We start from the raw sequence: 18,549 nt of genomic DNA on the forward strand, positions 1-18,549 counted from the left end.
TTAACCCACTGAGCAAGGGCAGGGACCAAACCCGAAACCTCATGATTCCTAGTCGGATTCGTTAACCACTGCGCCACGACGGGAACTCCCCCATAAATCTTTTTTGATGAAGTGTGTTCAAGTATTTTGCCCACATTTTATTGGATTTTTGTTTTCCTACTATTGAATTTTGAGACTTTATATATTCTGGATAGAAGTCCTTTATCAGATATGTATTTTGCATTTTATCACAGTCTTGGCTATGTATTTTCATTTTCGGGTCTTTTGAGAAGTTTTAAATTTTGATGAAGTCCAATTTAACTTTTTTTTTCTTTTATGGATTATTAGGGTTAGAGCTAAGAAATACTTGCCTAAATCAAAGCCATGAAGATTTTCTGGGTTTTTTTTCTGGTGGTTTTGTAGTTTTAGAATCCATATCGATCTATGATCCATTTTCAGTTAACTGTTGTATATCATGTGAGGTATGTGTTGAGAATTTCTTTTTCTTTTCTTTTGCATACATATGTCCAACTGTTCCAACCCTATTGGATTAAAAAATCTTCCTTTTTAATAGAGTTTTTGACTTTACTGGAGTATTGTTGATTTACAGTGTCATGTCAATTTCTGCTGTACAGCATAGTGACCCAGTCATCTCACACACACACACACACACATTCTTTTTTCATATTATCTTCCATCATGGTCTATCCCAAGACACTGGATATAGGTTCCTATGCTGTACAGTAAAGTGTTTATGGCTTTAATCAAATCTCCTTGGTTTCTGTTTGCTAGATCAGGTAAAGGCCAGCCCATTCAGCAATAAAATGTTTTTATTTACTCAGTGTTTCTTCATTCATATTCCCTAAAGCTTTACTACTTTACAAATTTTTTGGCCACTCCTCTAGCATGCGTTAGCACCTGGACCAGGGATCAAACCTGCTCCACAGCAGTGGCCTAAGCCATAGCAAAGACAAGGCTGGGGCCTTAACCACTAGGCCACCAGGGACCCTGAAGACTTTACTTTTTAATACTTGTTGTAACAAATTTAAGGTTTTTTGGCAATCCCCTATTTTTAAATGAACTTACTGGGTGGGCCTCAAGACTGATCAATATCTTATTTAAGTTCATCCTATTTACTTATAATTTGTTAAGTGGCTTCCTGTGAATGACGCTATGTAAATATTTGTTGAATGAATTAGGCTATAGAAATGATTTCCCATCTTAGAGCTATATTCTATTTCTCTCACTCAGTTTAGCTAAAATTGAGTTACCATGCATTGAAACTACAAGAAGTTTGGCAAAATGTTTTTAAGCCTTCCTCTCTGAATTTTTACTAATGGGATTTGTTACTATTGCAAAGAGAATTAACATTAAGTCTCAGATAACTGAGGAGTCAATGCTTCATGGCGATGCCATGTTAAGATGCTATAACCATGACATGCCATGCGAGGGAGGGGATGAGTAGGTTCTCAGGATTGTCTTCTACCATGGGGGGGAAAATCACTCCTTCCTTTTCAAATGGAAGGCTCTTTATGGTGTCTGAGTTTTAAAAATTAATAAATTCAAATTGGATATGAAAAACAGTTGAATTTTTTCACCGTCTGTAAAAATATTTAACTACTTTTACATATCCCTCAAAACTTAAGTTGAAAACAGACATGTGACCCTTAAATTCCAGCTCATTTCCACTCCTCTTATTTGGATCAGAAATCTTGCTGTCGGCCAAGCCAGAACCAGGGCAGGGGCCTGTGGGCCAGCTCGCTCTGCAGGGCCCTCTGGGCAGTGTGAGCACCAGCTTCATGGAAGAGTCACGTCCAGACGTGGAACAGAGCTGGGTTTCCTCTCGTCATGAAGCTCCTTAGACTACACCCATGTGACAAAAAGTCCAAGATGCCAAAACAAAAACAAACTAGGATGGAGTTCCCGATGTGTCTCAGTGGTAACGAACCCACCTAGTATCCATGAGGTCTCAGGTTTGATCCCTGGCCTTACTCAGTGGGTGAAGGATCCAGCGCTCCATGCACGTGGCATAGACTGCAGAAGCAGCTTGGATCAGGCGTTGCTGCAGCTCTCATCCAGCTCCCGCTCCTGCTCTGGGAGATGTGCAGATGGACAGGACAGTGTCTCTCCAGGCCTGTCCCTGAGGTGGGACCCCAGGATTTTGGGGACGTCTGAACAAAAGCGCTGGGGAAACCGGGAAGCGGCAAGGTAAGCCGTCTGCCTAGAACTCAGAACAGCTGCTGGAGCACCGCCTGCCTGGGCCTCATGCAGGTGGGGACGCGCTGCAGACTGTCCACGAAGAGCTCGCTCGTCTGTCTGAGGCACCTGGTTTTCCACGTACTCTCTGGCTTTGCCAGTAGTCACATTTCTATCAGATGCCAAAGGAGCAGAGCCACCACAGTCCTCAGGCTTTAGGACATGCCCGCAGGGTGTGCAGCCATGCACCTGCACCCTCTGGCTGAGCGGCTCTGCTTCGCTCCACGTGGCACAGCACTCGGCCCCCACACGGCCCCACACCGAACACAACACACACGTGGTACAGCACACAGCCTCACACGTGCCTCTCCTCTGGCCTGCAAGTTCGGGTCGTCTTCCCAAGCTGCTCCCGCCTGGCCTCCCCCAGCCCCTGCCCTGGGCACAGCCTGGCTGCCAGCCCTGCCTTCCTTTCCCCAGACTCCACTGTCCGGTGATCAGACTCGTCCCAACCTCGGTCACTGAATCTCTCCTTGAAAGAACTTCTAATTGGTGCCCCCAAAACATAGGAACCTGGGTGAGAAGACCCACCAGGGCGGCACCGTCAGAGCCAACGGAGGAAGTGGTTTGGTCTGGGACTGGGTGCGGCTGCGGGAGAGGCTTCCGGGCGCCCGAGATTCCAGCGCAGCTCTTGGCACACAAGGAGCTGTTCACACACGTCCGAGGAAGAGCGAACGTTCTCAGGCCCCCGTCTGGCCCTGGGTCCCTGAAACATCCCAGGGGCACCTCTCCCCGTCCCCCCTGGATTTTACTCATGACCCAGGATCCAGGATCGGGGCTTCCTGGGGTCACCAATGGACCATCTGCCTTGAGTCATCCTGGGAGCCCAGGGGTCCTGGGCACCCAAGGTCCAGGCCCTCTCCCCCACCCGTGAGCATGGTGCCCCCAGGCCTCTGTCCCTGCCCAGGAGGGTGACCAATGACCCTGCACCCCAATCTAGTCAGACGTTACACACGCACATGCCGCGAAGGTCCTGCAATGCCGTCATATGAAGCAGAAGGCCTGCACGGGAGACCCTGACCCGCGGGGCTCTGAGCCTTTGCTTCGAGCGCGAGAGAGCTTAGCTTTGTTCCTTCCACCTCTAAGCACAGCCTCTCCGTCTCCAGGGTCACACCAAGGGAGGGGGCCACTGACACCCCCTGCACCCGGATAAGCTCGGGGCCCAGGACAGACTGACCGGCTCACCTGCAGGGCTGCCAGGGCCTGGGTGAGGGCAGGGGCGGCCAGACTCTTGCGTGCGTCCACCAGGATGACCAGCCCCAGCTCCCGCACCTCCTTCCTGGAGAAAGGAAGACAGGAGGCGTTAAAGCCCTTCCAGGAGGTCTCCCCCATCGCTCCACGTCCCCACCCAGCTCCTCCCGGCTCTGCAGGTTCCAGACTTTACACACATCAGCCTTCTGCTTCCCGAGGAATCAGATGCTCACAGCTGGAGACATGGCAGCCCGCACTCACGGCAGACACACACACACACACACACACAGGTCAGGGGGCACCGAGTTTGTGTGTCACTTTCTCTGCTGTCCGCCAGCACCCACTCAGGTGCAGCTCTGGGTGAATGAAGCGGCCAGTCCAGGCAGGGGCTCCAGAGCTTTCTTGCGCTCCTTTGTCTGCTGGGGCTGAGGCGGAGCATCCCCTGAAACAAGAAGCCTTGCCACCTGCACTTGAAAACCCCTTTAAAAGCTCTGTCTCATTGTGAGTGTGACCAGAAGCTTCAGTTCTAAATCCAGGCCGGACAAGTTGGTATATACACACTCACTCACTGAGAGTTTAGTGTCCTGGGATCCGCCTTCCACGCCGATGTTCCGTGTTAACTAGCATTCTAATTCCATTGTATTTGGATGTTAATCTTTATTTTTAATTTTTTCCCCAAAACTATTTTTTTAATTGATTCAATGAAAGTTGTAAAAATAATCCCCAATACATTCAGTTCAGGATTAAGCACGCTGGGTTTTTTAAAAAATTCTTTTTTTAAAAAAAATGTTCTTGGATTCCCCTTGTGGCGCAGGGGAAACAAATCCAACTAGGAACCATAAGATTGCAGGTTCAGTCCCTGGCCTCACTCAGTGGGTCGGAGATCCAGTGTTACTGTGAGCTGTAGTGTAGGTCTCAGACTCGGCTCAGATTCTGTGTTGCTGTGGCTGTGATGTAAGCCAGAGACTACAGCTCTGATTCCCTAGCCTGGAAACCTCCATATGCCACAGATGTGGCCCTAAAATTAAAAACAAAAAAAAAAAAAGTTCTTTTCCATGACGGTTTCCATAGGATACTGAGTATAGTTCCCTGTGCTATTCAGCAACGATATGTATCATCATTTGGTAATTCTCTTTCTGACTTGCTTCACTTCGACTCTCTAGTTGCATCCACATTGCTGCAAATGGCATTAGCTGGTGCTTCTTCACAGCTGAGCAGTATTCCATCGTGTAAATGTACCACATCTTCTTAATCCAGTCATCTGTCGATGGGCATTTAGGTTGCTTCCAGGTCCTGCTTGTTGTAAACAGTGCTGCCAAGAACACTGGGGTGCATGTAGCTTCTCAAATTATAGTTCTGTCCAGATATATGCCCAGGAATGGAATCACTGGATCACAAAACTAAAAATGTAGCTCTACTTTCAGTTTTCTGAGGAACCTCCATACTGTTCTCCACAGCGGCTCCACCAACTTATATTCCCATCATCGAGTCCCCCTTTCTCAACATCCTCCCCAGCATTTGTTATTTGTAGACTTTTTGATAATGGCCATCCTGACCAGTGTGAGGTACCTCATTGTGGTTTTGATTTGCATTTCTTCGGTAATTTGTGGTGAACCTCTTTTCATGTGCCTGCTGGTCATCTGCATGTCTTCTTTAGAGAAATGTCTATTGAGGTCTTCTGCCCATTTTCCGACTGGGTGTTTGGTTTCTTGCATGAATATTTGTATATTTTGGAAATTAAGTCCTGGTTGGTCACATCATTTGCAAAGATATTCTCTCAGTCCGGATATTGTCTTTTCCTTTTGTTTATCATTTCCATTGCTGTGCAAAACTTTTAAGTTTGATTAGGTCCCATTGGTTTATTTCTGATTTTATTTCTATTGCCTTGGGAGACTGACTTAAGAAAACATTTGTGTGGTTTATGTCAGAGAATGTTTTGCCTATGTTCTCTTCTAGGAGTTTTATGGTGTCACATCTTATGCTTAAATCTTTAAACCATTTTGAGTTCAGTTTTGTGTATGGTGTGGGGGTGTGTCCTAACTTCATTGATTTACATGTGCCTGTCCAACATGCTAGCTAAAGAGTTTTTTTTTTTTCCCTCATTTTATATTCTCATCTCCTTTGTGGAAGGTTAATTGACTGTAGGTGTGGGTTTATTTCTGGGCTCTCTATATTGTTCCACTGTGGATGCTCATCTTTCAATGGACACGCAGCACTCACTGAGCCAGGGAGGTGACACCAGCATACACAAAGCTGGCAGAGCCACACAGGGTTTAGGGTCATGTCCCTGTTCACCCCCCAGTCAGGGTGTTTTCAAGTTAGGAGCATAACCGCCAAGGAACGTTGTAAAGGGTGTTTCCTGCGGGAGACCAGGTACTGAGGACAGAAGTGGGGTTGCAGAACCCAAGCTGGACTCAGCCAGTGCTGCTTACTCCAGGGGTCACAGGTAGGGGCAGGCCGACGCTGTGTCCTCCCAGGGCCTCCCATGTGCGCCCACCCCGCAATTTGCCACATGGGTGGCTAGAAGCTCGGGCCTGGTCAGTACTGCCAGGAGCTGGGCACAGTGCTCCACTTCCCCGGAGGGTCCTGTGTCTGCCCAGGCCACTGTGCACACTGGCCCTAGCATCTAGGAACTCTCCGGAAGCCTCAGACTGTCTTCCTGCCACCACCAGCCCCTCTGTCTGCCACACTGTGGTCTCCAGCCCAGGCAGGCCTGCTGCATCCAGGTCCTCTGCCCTGACTAATGGCCTCAGAAAGTGACCTACAACTCTGGACCTCGTGTCTGCTCTTCCTCCTCCTCCTCTGCAAACACCTGCCCTCCTCCAGGAACCTCCGGCACCACTGTGGCCGCAGTTTCTTCCTGTGCCTGGGCTTGTCTCGCCCTGGGGGCTGAGATAATTCGGATTCACACATGTGTGTCCTTCAGAGCAGGAGCCGCATCCTGCTCTTTCGAATCCCCAGGTAAGCACGGTGGGTGGGTTCCCGCACTGCACAGGAGCTCGGGTGGATGACAGCAAAGGTCCTTTCCGAGTTTAAGATCCTGTGCCTCTAAGAGTTTGTAAATGGCAGACCGTTTACAAGGCACACTCTCAGGAACGCAGGGCTCCTTGTAACACACCTGCAGGAAGCGGTAATGGGACTCTGCTGGACCTTCTTCCAAAGATGCTGAAACTTGGGTACCTCATTCCGAGAGCTGAAGGCCTCTGTCACATCCCACGGTGGGTGGACTTTGGCTTCTCTAGGTGCCATTTTCTAGCCAATGCCCAGGAAGTTACAATGCTTGTGGGAAAATGATCAGCTAAACCATGAGGTTCCTGAATGAGCTTTCCTAAGTCTTCAGAAATGTTTTTCTCCCAGAGCTTCCTGAGCTGGTAGGAGAGGTCGGCTGTCTGCACTGGAGGAGGAGAGCGGAAAAAGCAGGGGCTTGACATCAGCTCAGGCCTGGCCCAGAAAAGCACACAGCAGTCTTGGTCCTGGCAGACAGAGAGCGTGGTGTGATTCCTGGCAGACAGAGAGCGTGGTGTACAGCGCGCCAGAGGCTGTTTGTGGGAGGGCTAGGGCCCAAGGGCCCCTGTCAATCAGGACACTCTCTGCTACAGCCAAAGCACAGCTACCCTACAGTTTTGAAGGTGCTCACCCAGGGCTTATAGAGGATGAACCAACTGGAGGATGAAACTAACTTTGTTCAGAGTCATTTCACTACATTTTGAAATCTGTGCTGAAGGATAAGTTTGAAATCCCTGGCTCCGGGCAGCAACAGCAGGCAGTGCAGTTAACGGGGAGCCTTGCTCCGAGAAGGCGTCCAGGAGCTACTGTAATTCCTTCTCTGCCGACATCTGCCTACAGTGACTGTGCCTCTGCGACTTCAGAGGAAATGTCAACAGAAAGCAGGTGCACCCACAGGTGACGCCGGACCACGGCATGTTCACACGCACTCACCTGTGGCAGCGCATCACCCAACATGCTCTCACATGAGGTCACGTCCCAGACAGCACACCACACGAGTTCCATCTCGGGGCCGCATGGAGGTCATTTCTAACCTGCTAGCGCACCGGTGAGGCGGCTGCGACCATCCCACTTCACCGCAGACACCACCTACTCCAGCCAGAGGCAGAACTGGGATTCAGAGCTGGGTGTCAAACCTGGGCAGTCGACCTGAGGACGGATTTGGTCTGGACTGAGCCCTGGGGGCTGCTCCGCCCAGCACCACGGGGGACTCTTGGTCTGACGGCTGCCAGGGCTGCCCTGAAGCATGTCTGCACCTGCACCACAAACACCCCTGACACTGGTTCTCCTGTCGGATTCCACCTCTGTCCTCGGTCCTCAGAGAGCCTTGGACAAGGTCACCCGAGCATGTTGGGTGGATCTGGGAGGCAAGATCCCCCTGGATCCCAGACCAGGAAGATGTGTCTCTGAGGAGCTGGCACGCAACACTGCCAGCTGCCTGGTGATGAACGTGACGTTTAGGTAGCACGAGTCAGTCTTTCTTGCTTCATGGTACCAGGTACCTCCCATTTGCTTGATTTCTTCACAGGTTTATTCTAAACATTATTTGTATTAACTCATGTCTTTTTTTTTTTTTTTTTTTTTTTTTTTTTGCTTTTCAGAGCCGCTCCTGTGGCATATGGAAGTTTTCAGGCTAGGGGTCGAAGAAGAGTGGCAGCTGCCAGCCGACACCACAGCCACAGCCACTCAATCTGTGCTGAGTCTGTGACCTACACTGCAACTCACCACAACGCCAGATCCCAAACCCACTGAGCAAGGCTAGGGATTGAACCCAAATCCTCATGGATACTAGTCGGGCTCATAACCTGCTGAGTCACAACAGGAACTCCCAGGTCCAATTTTTGGGGGGGGGGGTCTTTTTGCCATTTCTTGGGCCGCTCCCATGGCATATGGAGGTTCCCAGGCTAGGGGTCTAATTGGAGCTGTAGCCGCTGGCCTACGCTACTGCCATAGCAACGCAGGATCCAAGCCTCGTCTGCAACCTATACCAGAGCTCACAGCAACGCTGGATCCTTAACCCACTGAGAAAGGCCAGGGATTGAACCTGCAACCTCATGGTTCCTAGTCGGATTCTTTAACCACTGAGCCATGATGGGAACTCCTTTTTTTTTTTTTTTTTTTGTTTTTAAATGGAGGTACCCAGGTTAGTGGTCCAATCAGAGCTACAGCCACTGGCCTACACAGAGGCCTGGTCATGAACAGCCACAGCAATGCCAGATCCAAGCTGCATCTGCGACCTGCACCACAGCTCACGGCAACACTGGATCCATGACCCACTGAGCGAGGCAGGGGATTGAACCTACAACCTCATGGTTCCTAGTGGGATTGTTTCCCCTACGCCACGACGGGAACTCCCCAGCTCCCACTTTTAATCAAGGCCACTTCAAATCATTTTTAGAAAGAGGCGGAGCATAAAACATGCAGCTAAAGGGTACTTAGAGCAAGCAGGGAACAATGGAGAGCAACAGAGAATTCAGGGCTAGAGCACGGCAGAGCCTCAACTTGTAGGAGCCAGGTCCAGGCGAGCAGGAGAGAAGGGGTCCGAGGGGGCAGCTGAGGATCTGGAAAGGGGGAGGGGGGAGTAGATCCCAGGAGCCCCCGAGGTTCCACCTCAACTGTGTTTACCCCGGAGGGTCTGAGAGGTGGAGGCTGGCTCAGTACGACCTGGGGACGGTGTGGAGGTATCTCAGCAGGCGGGTCAGCTCCGTGCTGGACGTGTGTTCGCTGGACCAAGGCAGGCCCCGCAGGCAGACCTGCACCACCGCTCTGCCCTGACGGTCTCGGGTTCCTGCAGAAAGAGAGGTGCTGAGGAGGCCACTGAGAGGATGGACCTGAAGGCGAATCCCCAAGTTGGACATGGGCCTCTTGTGCTCCTCTGCCCTCCCAGCTACCAGAAGCTGCCAAAGGGCTCAGTGCAGAGATAATGGTGTTGAGACCAGCTGGATGGTAACACGTCCGCACCCAGTTAAGGTATCGACATGAACTTGAAGCGTCGGGGTGGGGTGGGGGGGCGCAGGAGTCCTGGGGCCGCCCAATACAAGCCTCATGTGTAAGTTAGCTGCTTAATGAACCTGCCCCCTGCCAGTGTGGAGTGTCTGTCCTTTCTTTGGTCCCTCCCTGCCCCCTGCGACTATGCAGCCGACTTCAGATTCCACCAAGGAGCTCCCAAGAGGTTTTGAGCTAACATGAGGGCATCCCCAGTGGAGACACGCGCAGCTTCAGGCTTGAGGAATATGGAGCCACGGTCTGCATGTGTTCTTCCAGTTATTGGCTTAGATGTCAGATCTGCCAGCAGAGGAGAGCCCGGCATTTCCCCGGGCGGGTGACGGCCCAGTCATCCCTGACTATTTGCATCCCTCTGCCTCGTTCCACGGAACTTGGAGGTGGGGCCTGTGGGAGGCGCCCTTGTCCTGAGGGTGGAGCCCTCATGGATGGGGTTAGAGACCCCACAGAGCGCCCCTGTCTACCTGCCACGTGAGGACACAGTGAGAAGGCACTGACTGTGAACCAGGAAGGGGTCCTTGCCAGAACCCACCGTGCTGCACGTCCAGCCTCCAGGACTGCGAGAAATAAAGTTCTATTGCCACTAGCTGCCTAGCCTGTGGAGCTTCATCAAGACAGCCATGCTCACCTGGGAGGGTGACCACCCCCGACTGCAGCAGCTCCTGGTTGACCTCCAGCACCTGCCTGGGCACGGGACCCAGCAGGTCTCCTGTGCAGCGCCCCTCACCTTCAGGGCAGAGCTGCTCGGGAAGCACGTCTGAATGCTGGCTGGGTCTGGCCCCTCCGAAGCTGCTGCCTTCTGCATCGACATCAGCTGCCCAACAGAAAGAGATCTGGTCAAAGAGGATGCACTTTTCTGATTGAAGGCGGCTCAGAAAGCTACAAACCCAGGGAAAAAACAAGATTTCTAGGAGGTCCCGTCCTGGCTCAGCAGAAACGAATCTGACTAGCATCCATGAGGACGCAGGTTCGATTCCTGGCCTCGCTCAGTGGGTAAAGATCCGGTGCTGCCATGAGCTGTGGTGTAGGTTGCAGATGAGACTTGGATCTGGCGTTGCTGTGGCTGTGCTGCAGACCGGCAGCAACAGCTCTAATTCAACCCCTTAGCCTGGGAACCTCCACATGCTGCGGGTGCGGCCTGAGGAAAAAAACAAAACAAAAAACACACAAAAAACTGATCTTTCCCTTTGGAGGTCCCATCCGGCACAGTGGAAACGAATCCAACTAGTATCCATGAGGATGTGGGTTTGATCCCCGGCCTCGATCAGTGGTTGAAGACGTGGCTCGGATCCCGAGTTGCTGTGGCCGTGGTGCAGGCCGGCAGCTGTGGCTCCCATTTGACCCCTAGCCTGGGAACCTCCATATGCCCCGAGTGCAGCCCCAAAAAAGCAAAAAAAGAAAAAAAAGAGTTCTATGAAGTTGTACCATTTCTGTAGGGAAAGGTCAGTGTGCACAACTGCCGGCCAGGCTTTTCCTGACAAGTGATGAATAAATAACGTAAATAAACAAATAATGGAAGAATTTAGTTCTCAGACCGTAATCACCTAAAGACACTTCAGAGAGAAACATTTTATACTGAATATCCTCATGAATCTTGACCTGGGCTTGAAGCACCGCCCCAGAGAAGGGGTGGCAACTCACTTACTTCCTCAGATGGGGGTCCTCCCCTCACACATCCCCTCGGATAGGGGGTCCCCCCTCACACATCCCCTCAGACAGGGGTCCTGACCAGGGAAAGGAGAAGCCGTGAGTCACAGGCTGAAGGGCAATGAATGCAGCCAGCAGTCGCCCGGGGTCCCAGTGGGGGACGCGTCGCAGGGACTCTCCCCTGGAGCCTCTGCAGGGAGGCTGACCCTGGGGCGCCCTGTTCCTGGACTTGTCTCCAGAAGGGGGAGGAGGACTTTCCACGGTTCTGATCCTCCGTGTCTGTGGTACTCTGGCAGCCCCAGGAAATGAACACAGGTAAATATTTTCAACAGCTCATTTCAACATGAAGCCAGGCTCCTACTGCACTAAGGGACCAAATATGACTGGGGGTGTGTGGGGGAGGCAGGAGGGGAGGCTGTGAGGGGTGTCTGACTGGAGGGGGAGGTAATGGGGGGTGTGGGGCGCCTGTGGAGGGGAAGGTGGGGGAGGGGAGAGTGGGGGGAGGTAATGGGGGGCGTGGGGAGCCGGGGGAGGGGAAAGGGGGAGGTAATTGGGGGTGTGGGGAGCCTGTGGAGGGGAAGGTGGGGGAGGGGAGAGTGGGGGGAGGTAACGGGGGGTGTGGGGCGCCTGCGGAGGGGAAGGTGGGGGAGGGAGTGTTGGCAGAGGGCGGCCATTTACCTTCCTGGCTGGTGCCACTGGGACTCTCTGCTGTGCCTGGATGGCTGGAGCCTGCGGGTCTGGTCTCCATGGCTGGTCCTCCCAGGAGACCCTCGGGACTGGCGCTGGCTGAGTGGCGGGGCACCTGCCGGCTGTCATCTCGGGAACCTCTGAGGGTCCTGTCCCAGGACCGCGACCTCCTGGGAAGGGTCCCTCCTGGGGCTCCTGGGCCACTCTCCTCGCTCAGGAGCTGCTGGGGGGCTCGCCAGGGGCGGGGGGGCTCTTCACGGGCCAAGCTGGTAGCTGCCTCAGGCCCCCTGGTCCTGCAGCCCTGGATCCGGGAGCCACAGACCTCGTCCCCGATGGATTCCTCGGAGCTGGAGCCCAGTGGCATGGGGTTCTGCAGCGCCTCCATGTAGGACTTTCTGAACCAGCGTCTGGCCTCCAGGCTGGCTGGGGTCCCAGGCAGCCGCCTCCTGGAGCTGGGGCTGCCCCCATCTGCAAGGAAGGCGAGGGCCTGGGAGCCGTCCTTCTTGTCCACGGTGTCCAGCCTCCCTCCTGGTCCTCCCGGGCCCTTGGGGGGCTCCCAGGGGTCCTGCTCTGAGGGGCTGATGCCCTCAGGGCCTCTGTTAGGGCTCCCAGACAGGGTCCTGGGGCTTTCACACTCAGCTCCTCTTGGGGAAGGAAGGGAGCGGGGCTGGGCACTGCCAGGATGCCCACCACAGTGGGGCAGGGCCACGGGGTGCCCCTGGGAAGCAGGGCTGGCCATGGCTGGTGCTGGGGCTGGGGCCTCCAGGACGCTGCTGGGCCTGGGGGGTCCGGGGCAGCTGGGCAGGACAGTCCCTTTGGAGGGCACAAAGATGGGGTCTGTGACATTGCTCCATGGGGTGCGATAGACTGCTGAGCCCGAGGTCAGCAAGCAGTTTTGCAGGGGGACACTGTTCCGCTCCCCATTCACCAGCTCCAGGAACTCTCCCGTGAAGACGCAGCCGTACATGGCCTCAGGGACAGCGACTTCCTCTGAGCCTCGTCCAAGCCTGGACAGGCATTTCAAGACCAGTCTGGCCGACTGCCTCCCGGCAGCGGTGATCTGCAGGTAGAAGTCCCCAGGCCTGAGCCTGACTCCGCGCAGGGATGCCAGCTGCACCACCACCTTCTCGTGGATGCACAGCGGCCAGCCTTCATGCAGGAAGAGGAGGCCTGTGTACCGGGCCTGGGACGAGAGATGGAGGGAGATGAGTGCCCAGTGTGGAGCCCCTGTTCTCCGTCCAGCAGGACAGTGAGCACTAGGCCCACCAGCACCTAACACCAAAGGAAACTCTAGGACTGAAAACAGGGCGTTAAGAAACCCATTTTCCCAGCTCTTCCTGGGCAGACAGCTGGGGAGGCGAAGCCCAGGCTGGGAAGCCAGGGCTCTGGGGTGAGCCACTGCCAGGAGCCGGCACGGGGCAGGGTCTGGGCTTTCTCACTCTCGCCCTGCAGCCTCGGTCTAAGTGCCCCCATGGGTAGCCCTAGGCTGCCCCTGGAATTGCCAGGTGGAGCCCACAGTGAGAGGGCCCCAAACCGGGCGGGACCCCATCCACATCATGCAAACGGTCCTTTCTACTTATTTGAAGTTTGCAACCAAGCTGTCAATTTTTATGGAGTGAGTCCTTAAGCATTTCTCTTTCTTTCCCTTTTTTTTTTTTTTAAGGGGTGCACCCACAGCATATGGAAGTTCCCAGGCTTTGGGTCCAATATGAGCTTCAGCTGCCGGCCTACACCACAGCTCACGACGACAATGGATCCTTGATTCCCTGAGCGAGGCCAGGGATCAAACCCGTGTCCTCATGGATCCTAGTTGGGTTTGTTTCTGCTGTGCCACAACGGGAACTCCCTTAAGCACTTCTCTGAATAGAACTTGCCCTAGAAAAGAGTTCGACTTCAGGGTGGATGAGCCGGTGTCTTCCTGGGCTCGAGGGTGTCAGGCTATCAGGGAGCAGGGGTGGGACCTGACACAGCGGAGCTGCAGCTATCGGTCTGAAATGGGACTGCAGTCAACCATTCGGGTTTAGTTCTCGTGTTTTGTTTTTTCAACTTTCCCTACTGCAGCACTGACTTATTGTACAAACGCTATTATGATAATAAATGAAAAAGAATCTCATCCTAACATACTCTACAGACGTTTAACTTTTCTGCACCTTTATCCACAGTTTATTATCATTAATTTAAACCACGATAATAACACAGAATTTGGTACTTCCGTTGGCATTTTTTTGCTACTGAGCTACCATCTTGATGGAGACTTAAGGACCCTCTATTGTCAGAAATCGACAGTACTGCTGGGATTTCTATGGAAAATAAAAATGCCAGGAACATTTTCATGTTATAGTTTCCTCTTCCTTTAGATGATTGTTTTCTGGGTTTAGGATTATAGGATTAAAGGCTATGACTGTCTTTCATGATTCTCAACAATATGACCAATTTGCCATCAAGAGACATCCCGTCAGCAGTTAAAGTACCACAGTAAGAGCTGTGCCAGCTGATGAGCAGCGTAAGGCTTTGCATTGAGAAACTGTTCCCTAAATTAACATGTATGTTGTGGAATATTTTTTTTTTTTTGGTCTTTTTTGCTATTTCTTGGGCCGCTCCTGCGGCATATGGAGGTTCCCAGGCTAGGGGTCTAATCGGAGCTGTAGCCTCCGGCCTACGCCAGAGCCACAGCAACGCGGGATCCGAGCCGCATCTGCGACCTACACCACAGCTCACTGCAATGCCGGATCCTCAACCCACTGAGCAAGGCCAGGGACCGAACCCGCAACCTCATGGTTCCTAGTCGGATTCGTTAACCACTGCGCCACGATGGGAACTCCGTGGAATATTGTTTTAATTCACATCATGTCGCTGTGAAGCCAACAGTTTTTCGATGCTATTTTTCCTGTAAATTCTCATGTATTTTTGCTCTTTTTATAAGTTGTGGTCCTATTTTTCTTATTAGTTACTGTGACATTTAAAAAAAAGTAAAGAGGAAGTAAATTTTTTACTCACTGTTAGCAGACACATATCTACTTTCTGCATATATTTTTCCTGTTTTTTGCTTCATTGTTTAGTTATATTTAGTTATGATTTAGTTATGTTGTAGTTATGTTCAGTTATATTTTAGTTTAGTTATGTTTATGTTATAGTTATGTTCTTTTCTTCTCTGTAGGAAAAGTTTTATACAAGTTGAATTTCTTGATTCTTTTCATGGTATCTTCTATTACCTAAAACAGAATTTGAATCTTACTAAGGGCTATCTTCCACGTTTATTTTCTTTTATTTTTCCCTAAGAGTCAAGGTTTTTTTTTTTGTTTTTTGTTTTTTTTTAATTTTTTTGGGGGAAGCTTTTTTAAGGCCGTACCCGCAGTATATGGAGGTTCCCAGGCTAGGGTCTAACGGGAGCTACAGCTGCCGGCCTACACCACAGCCACAGCAACGCAGGATCCAAGCCACATCTGGGACCTACACCATAGCTCACGGCAGCACTGGATCCTTAACCCACTGAGTGAGGCCAGGGATCGAACCTGCGTCCTCATGGATACTAGTCACATTCGTTTCTGCTGAGCCATGATGCGAACTCCAGTTTGTTGTATTTTTAGATTCCATATATAAGTGGTATCATACAGTATTTGTCTTTATCTGAGTTACTTCATGAAGCCTAATGCCCCCTGAATCCATCCATGCTGCTGCAGATGGCAGAACTTCACTCTTTTTATGGCTGAGTATTCCACTGGCATGACTGTACCACGTCTTCATTCCTCAGCGTTTGGACACTGAGGTTGCTTCTGCATCTTGGCATCTTCTGCACACTTCGGAGGGTGGAACCACACCGCAGAGACAACATCATGGTCTCATAACCTGTCGTCACTCTACCCACACTTGGTGCTCCCGTCTCTTGGCCTCTTCTCAACCCCAACTGCTCTGAGGTTTTCCCACCTCAGACATGGCTCCTTTGTCCAAAGCAGGCTGGATGCAAAGGCCAGCCTGCCAGGGCCTTTCATTTAAGGCTCAGAGGAGAAGAGACAATTTCCCGTCTTCATGAGAAACTGGTTTCTGTTTTCAGAAATGACAAGAAATTGCTGGAGTTCCCATCGTGGCTCAGTGGTTAACGAATCTAACTAGGAACCATGAGGTTGTGGGTTCAATCCCTGGCCTTGCTCAGTGGGTTGAGGATCCGGCATTGCAGTGAGCTGTGGTGTAGGTCGCAGATGTGGCTCAGATCCCACGTTGCTGTGGCTCTGGCGTAGGCCGGAGGCTACAGCTCCGATTAGACCCCTAGCCTGGGAACCTCCATATGCCATGGGAGCGGCTCTAGAAAAGGCAAAAAGACCAAAAAAAAAAAAAAAAAAAAAAGAAAGAAAGAAAAAAAAAAGAAAGAAAGAAAGAAGGAAAGAAATTATTTAAAATGTTTTGCTTTTTATCAAAAATTAGGAGCTGCAAAAGCATGCTTTAATACGAATTACAGAATATTATACAGAGTATCATGATATGGCAATTTAAGGAAAAGACCACCGCCATTCCCTGCGACATCCCGTCAGAGACAAGCACTTCCCCAAGCCTGTGTTATTAGCCCCTTGCTAATAACACATATTTGAAACCCCAGACAATACACAGTTTAGTCTTGCAGAGGTCTGACCTCTAAACAAATGGAGCCACATCGTCTGCATTCTTCCGTGACTCGCTTTTTCAATCAATGCTGAAGTGCACACTGCTACCCGCAGCTGGAGTTTATTTTCTATGTTACGTAGTATTTGTTCTCTTATGTATAACCAACTATCCCCACATTTACTGGCTTTAGAAAGCTATCTGAATCTGCTCAGGATTTTATAAGACGGGAATCAGGAGGCGCTGGGCTGAGTGGTTTGTTTTGGGTGCAGCGTGCAAGTTGGGGCGTCGGGGTTGGGGGTCCACTTTGAGACGGCTTCCTCATCCCAGGTCCACACCTCAAGGCTCCTGGGTCTCTGCCTCTCTCCCCTCCTTGTTCTCGGAGCCGCTCCCCTCGAGGCATCCTCAGGGGGTCCTAACACACGTCAGCAGCAGCAAGGCCGCTGCTCCCTTTCTCCGAAGAGGCCGGAACATGGCCCCTTGACATCGGATTACAGCCAGTCTCGACTCAGGTGGGAGAAGCACCATCGCACGCAGGGAGGGAGCCCCGAGGCGGCCGCTTGGGCAGAGCCGCATGGTCCACTCGCCCCACGGCCAGTGGGCACTTGAGCTGCCTCTGCGTGTGTCTGCTGGTTACAGACACAGCACAGGGAACAGCCTTGCCCAGGAAACCTGTGCACAGACCCGAGAACGGTTCCAGGGGACACTCCTAGAAGTGGGGCTGCCAGGTCCCCGGCTCTGTGTAAATCAACTCAGCTGGCGCCAACTGCTCTCTAAAGTGGTTGTGCAAACCCACACTCCTGCGTGGCACGTGTGTGTATTACCATCAGTATTCCAGCCACACCTCGCTTGCTCTCAGCAGACTGCGTTTTGTCCACCAAAGGCTATAATGTCTTGAACAATAGCGTCATCTGACATCTTCTAAGATCTCATTTTTCATGAATTGCCAGTTCAAGCCTCTCATTCATTTCCCTTCAGGTTGTTTTTTCTTATTTATTTGTAGAATTTCTCTCTCTCTCTCTTTCTTTTTTTTTTTGCTTTTTAGAGCCACATCCTCAGCATATGGAAGTTTCCAGGCCAGGGGTCCACTCAGAGCTGCAGCCGCCGGCCTACACCACAGCCACAGCAACACCAGATCTGAGCCGTGTCTGCGACCTACACCACAGCCACAGCAACACCGGATCCTTAACCCACTGAGCAAGGCCAGGGAGTGAACCCACGTCCTCGTGGATACTAGTCAGGTTTGTTAACTACTGAGCCACAATGGGAACTTCTCCAAGTATTTTTTGACACAAACTGTGATGAAACAAAGTTGCAGGTGAGTCACTGAGTGAGTGTAACCATTTCTTGTTTCTACTGAGGGATAGGAAAATGGTGGTCACTGAACTCTTAGACAACGTAGCAACTTATCTTAAAATTAATGTAATGGGTAATGATCTCCAAGCCACATACTTCGACAACAGAGGGTATGTGAATAAAAACTGCACTGAAATTACATTAACTGAAATATTTTTATGTTCATAGTTGTCAGGATAAGCTCATTTTCTATGTCCTACAGATGATCAAATTTCATTTTCTTTTTCTTTTCTTTTTTTGTCTTTTTGCTATTTCTTTGGGCCGCTCCCGTGGCTAGTGGAGGTTCCCAGGCTAGAGGTCGAATCGGAGCTGTAGCCACTGGCCTACACCAGAGCCACAGCAACACGGGATCCGAGCCACGTCTGAAACCTACACCACAGCTCACGGCAACGCCGGATCCTTAACCCACCGAACAAGGCCAGGGACCAAACCCGCAACCTCATGGTTCCTAGTCAGATTCGTTAACCACTGCGCCATGACGGGAACTCCAAATTTTATTTTCTTAATTAAAAAGTGAAAAGCAACATAAATATGAAAATAGTAAGGCGGTCCTTAAATTTCATTTTGTGCTTATTAAATACCTGTAAATACACCTTCATATTCAAGAGTAATGTTATTCATGTGGCTTTTGCAGAAGATAAGCAGTTGTGTAAGTGAGAAGGGGGATAACTTATGGTTAAAATGGAAAGAAAAGAAAATTAGACGAAAGAAGGCAAAACATTCGTTCAGAGGAGCTTTTCAAGATATGCCTTTGGGGAGTTCCCATTATGGTTTAGAGGGTTAAGAACCTGACTAGTACCCATGAAGATGTGGGTTTGATCCCTAGCCTCTCTC

At 51.2% G+C, this 18,549-nt stretch overlaps 1 protein-coding gene across 1 annotated transcript in view; it reads right to left on the bottom strand.

Annotated features, from left to right (window-relative positions):
• The window catches only part of PLEKHG4B (pleckstrin homology and RhoGEF domain containing G4B), a 47,152-nt gene that overhangs the window by 16,731 nt on the left and 11,872 nt on the right, over window positions 1–18,549 (bottom strand). The window contains 4 exon segments of the mRNA XM_085001757.1: window positions 3,418–3,511; window positions 9,094–9,217; window positions 10,061–10,246; window positions 11,758–12,949. Coding sequence (XP_084857883.1) covers window positions 3,418–3,511; window positions 9,094–9,217; window positions 10,061–10,246; window positions 11,758–12,949 — 1,596 coding nt within the window.

The sequence above is a fragment of the Sus scrofa genome, chromosome 16 (assembly GCF_054392235.1).
Source record: "Sus scrofa isolate SSC_HxYL_T2T_F1_AM1 chromosome 16, Sscrofa_HxYL_maternal_Yorkshire_Landrace_v2.0, whole genome shotgun sequence".
Lineage (NCBI taxonomy): Eukaryota > Metazoa > Chordata > Mammalia > Artiodactyla > Suidae > Sus > Sus scrofa.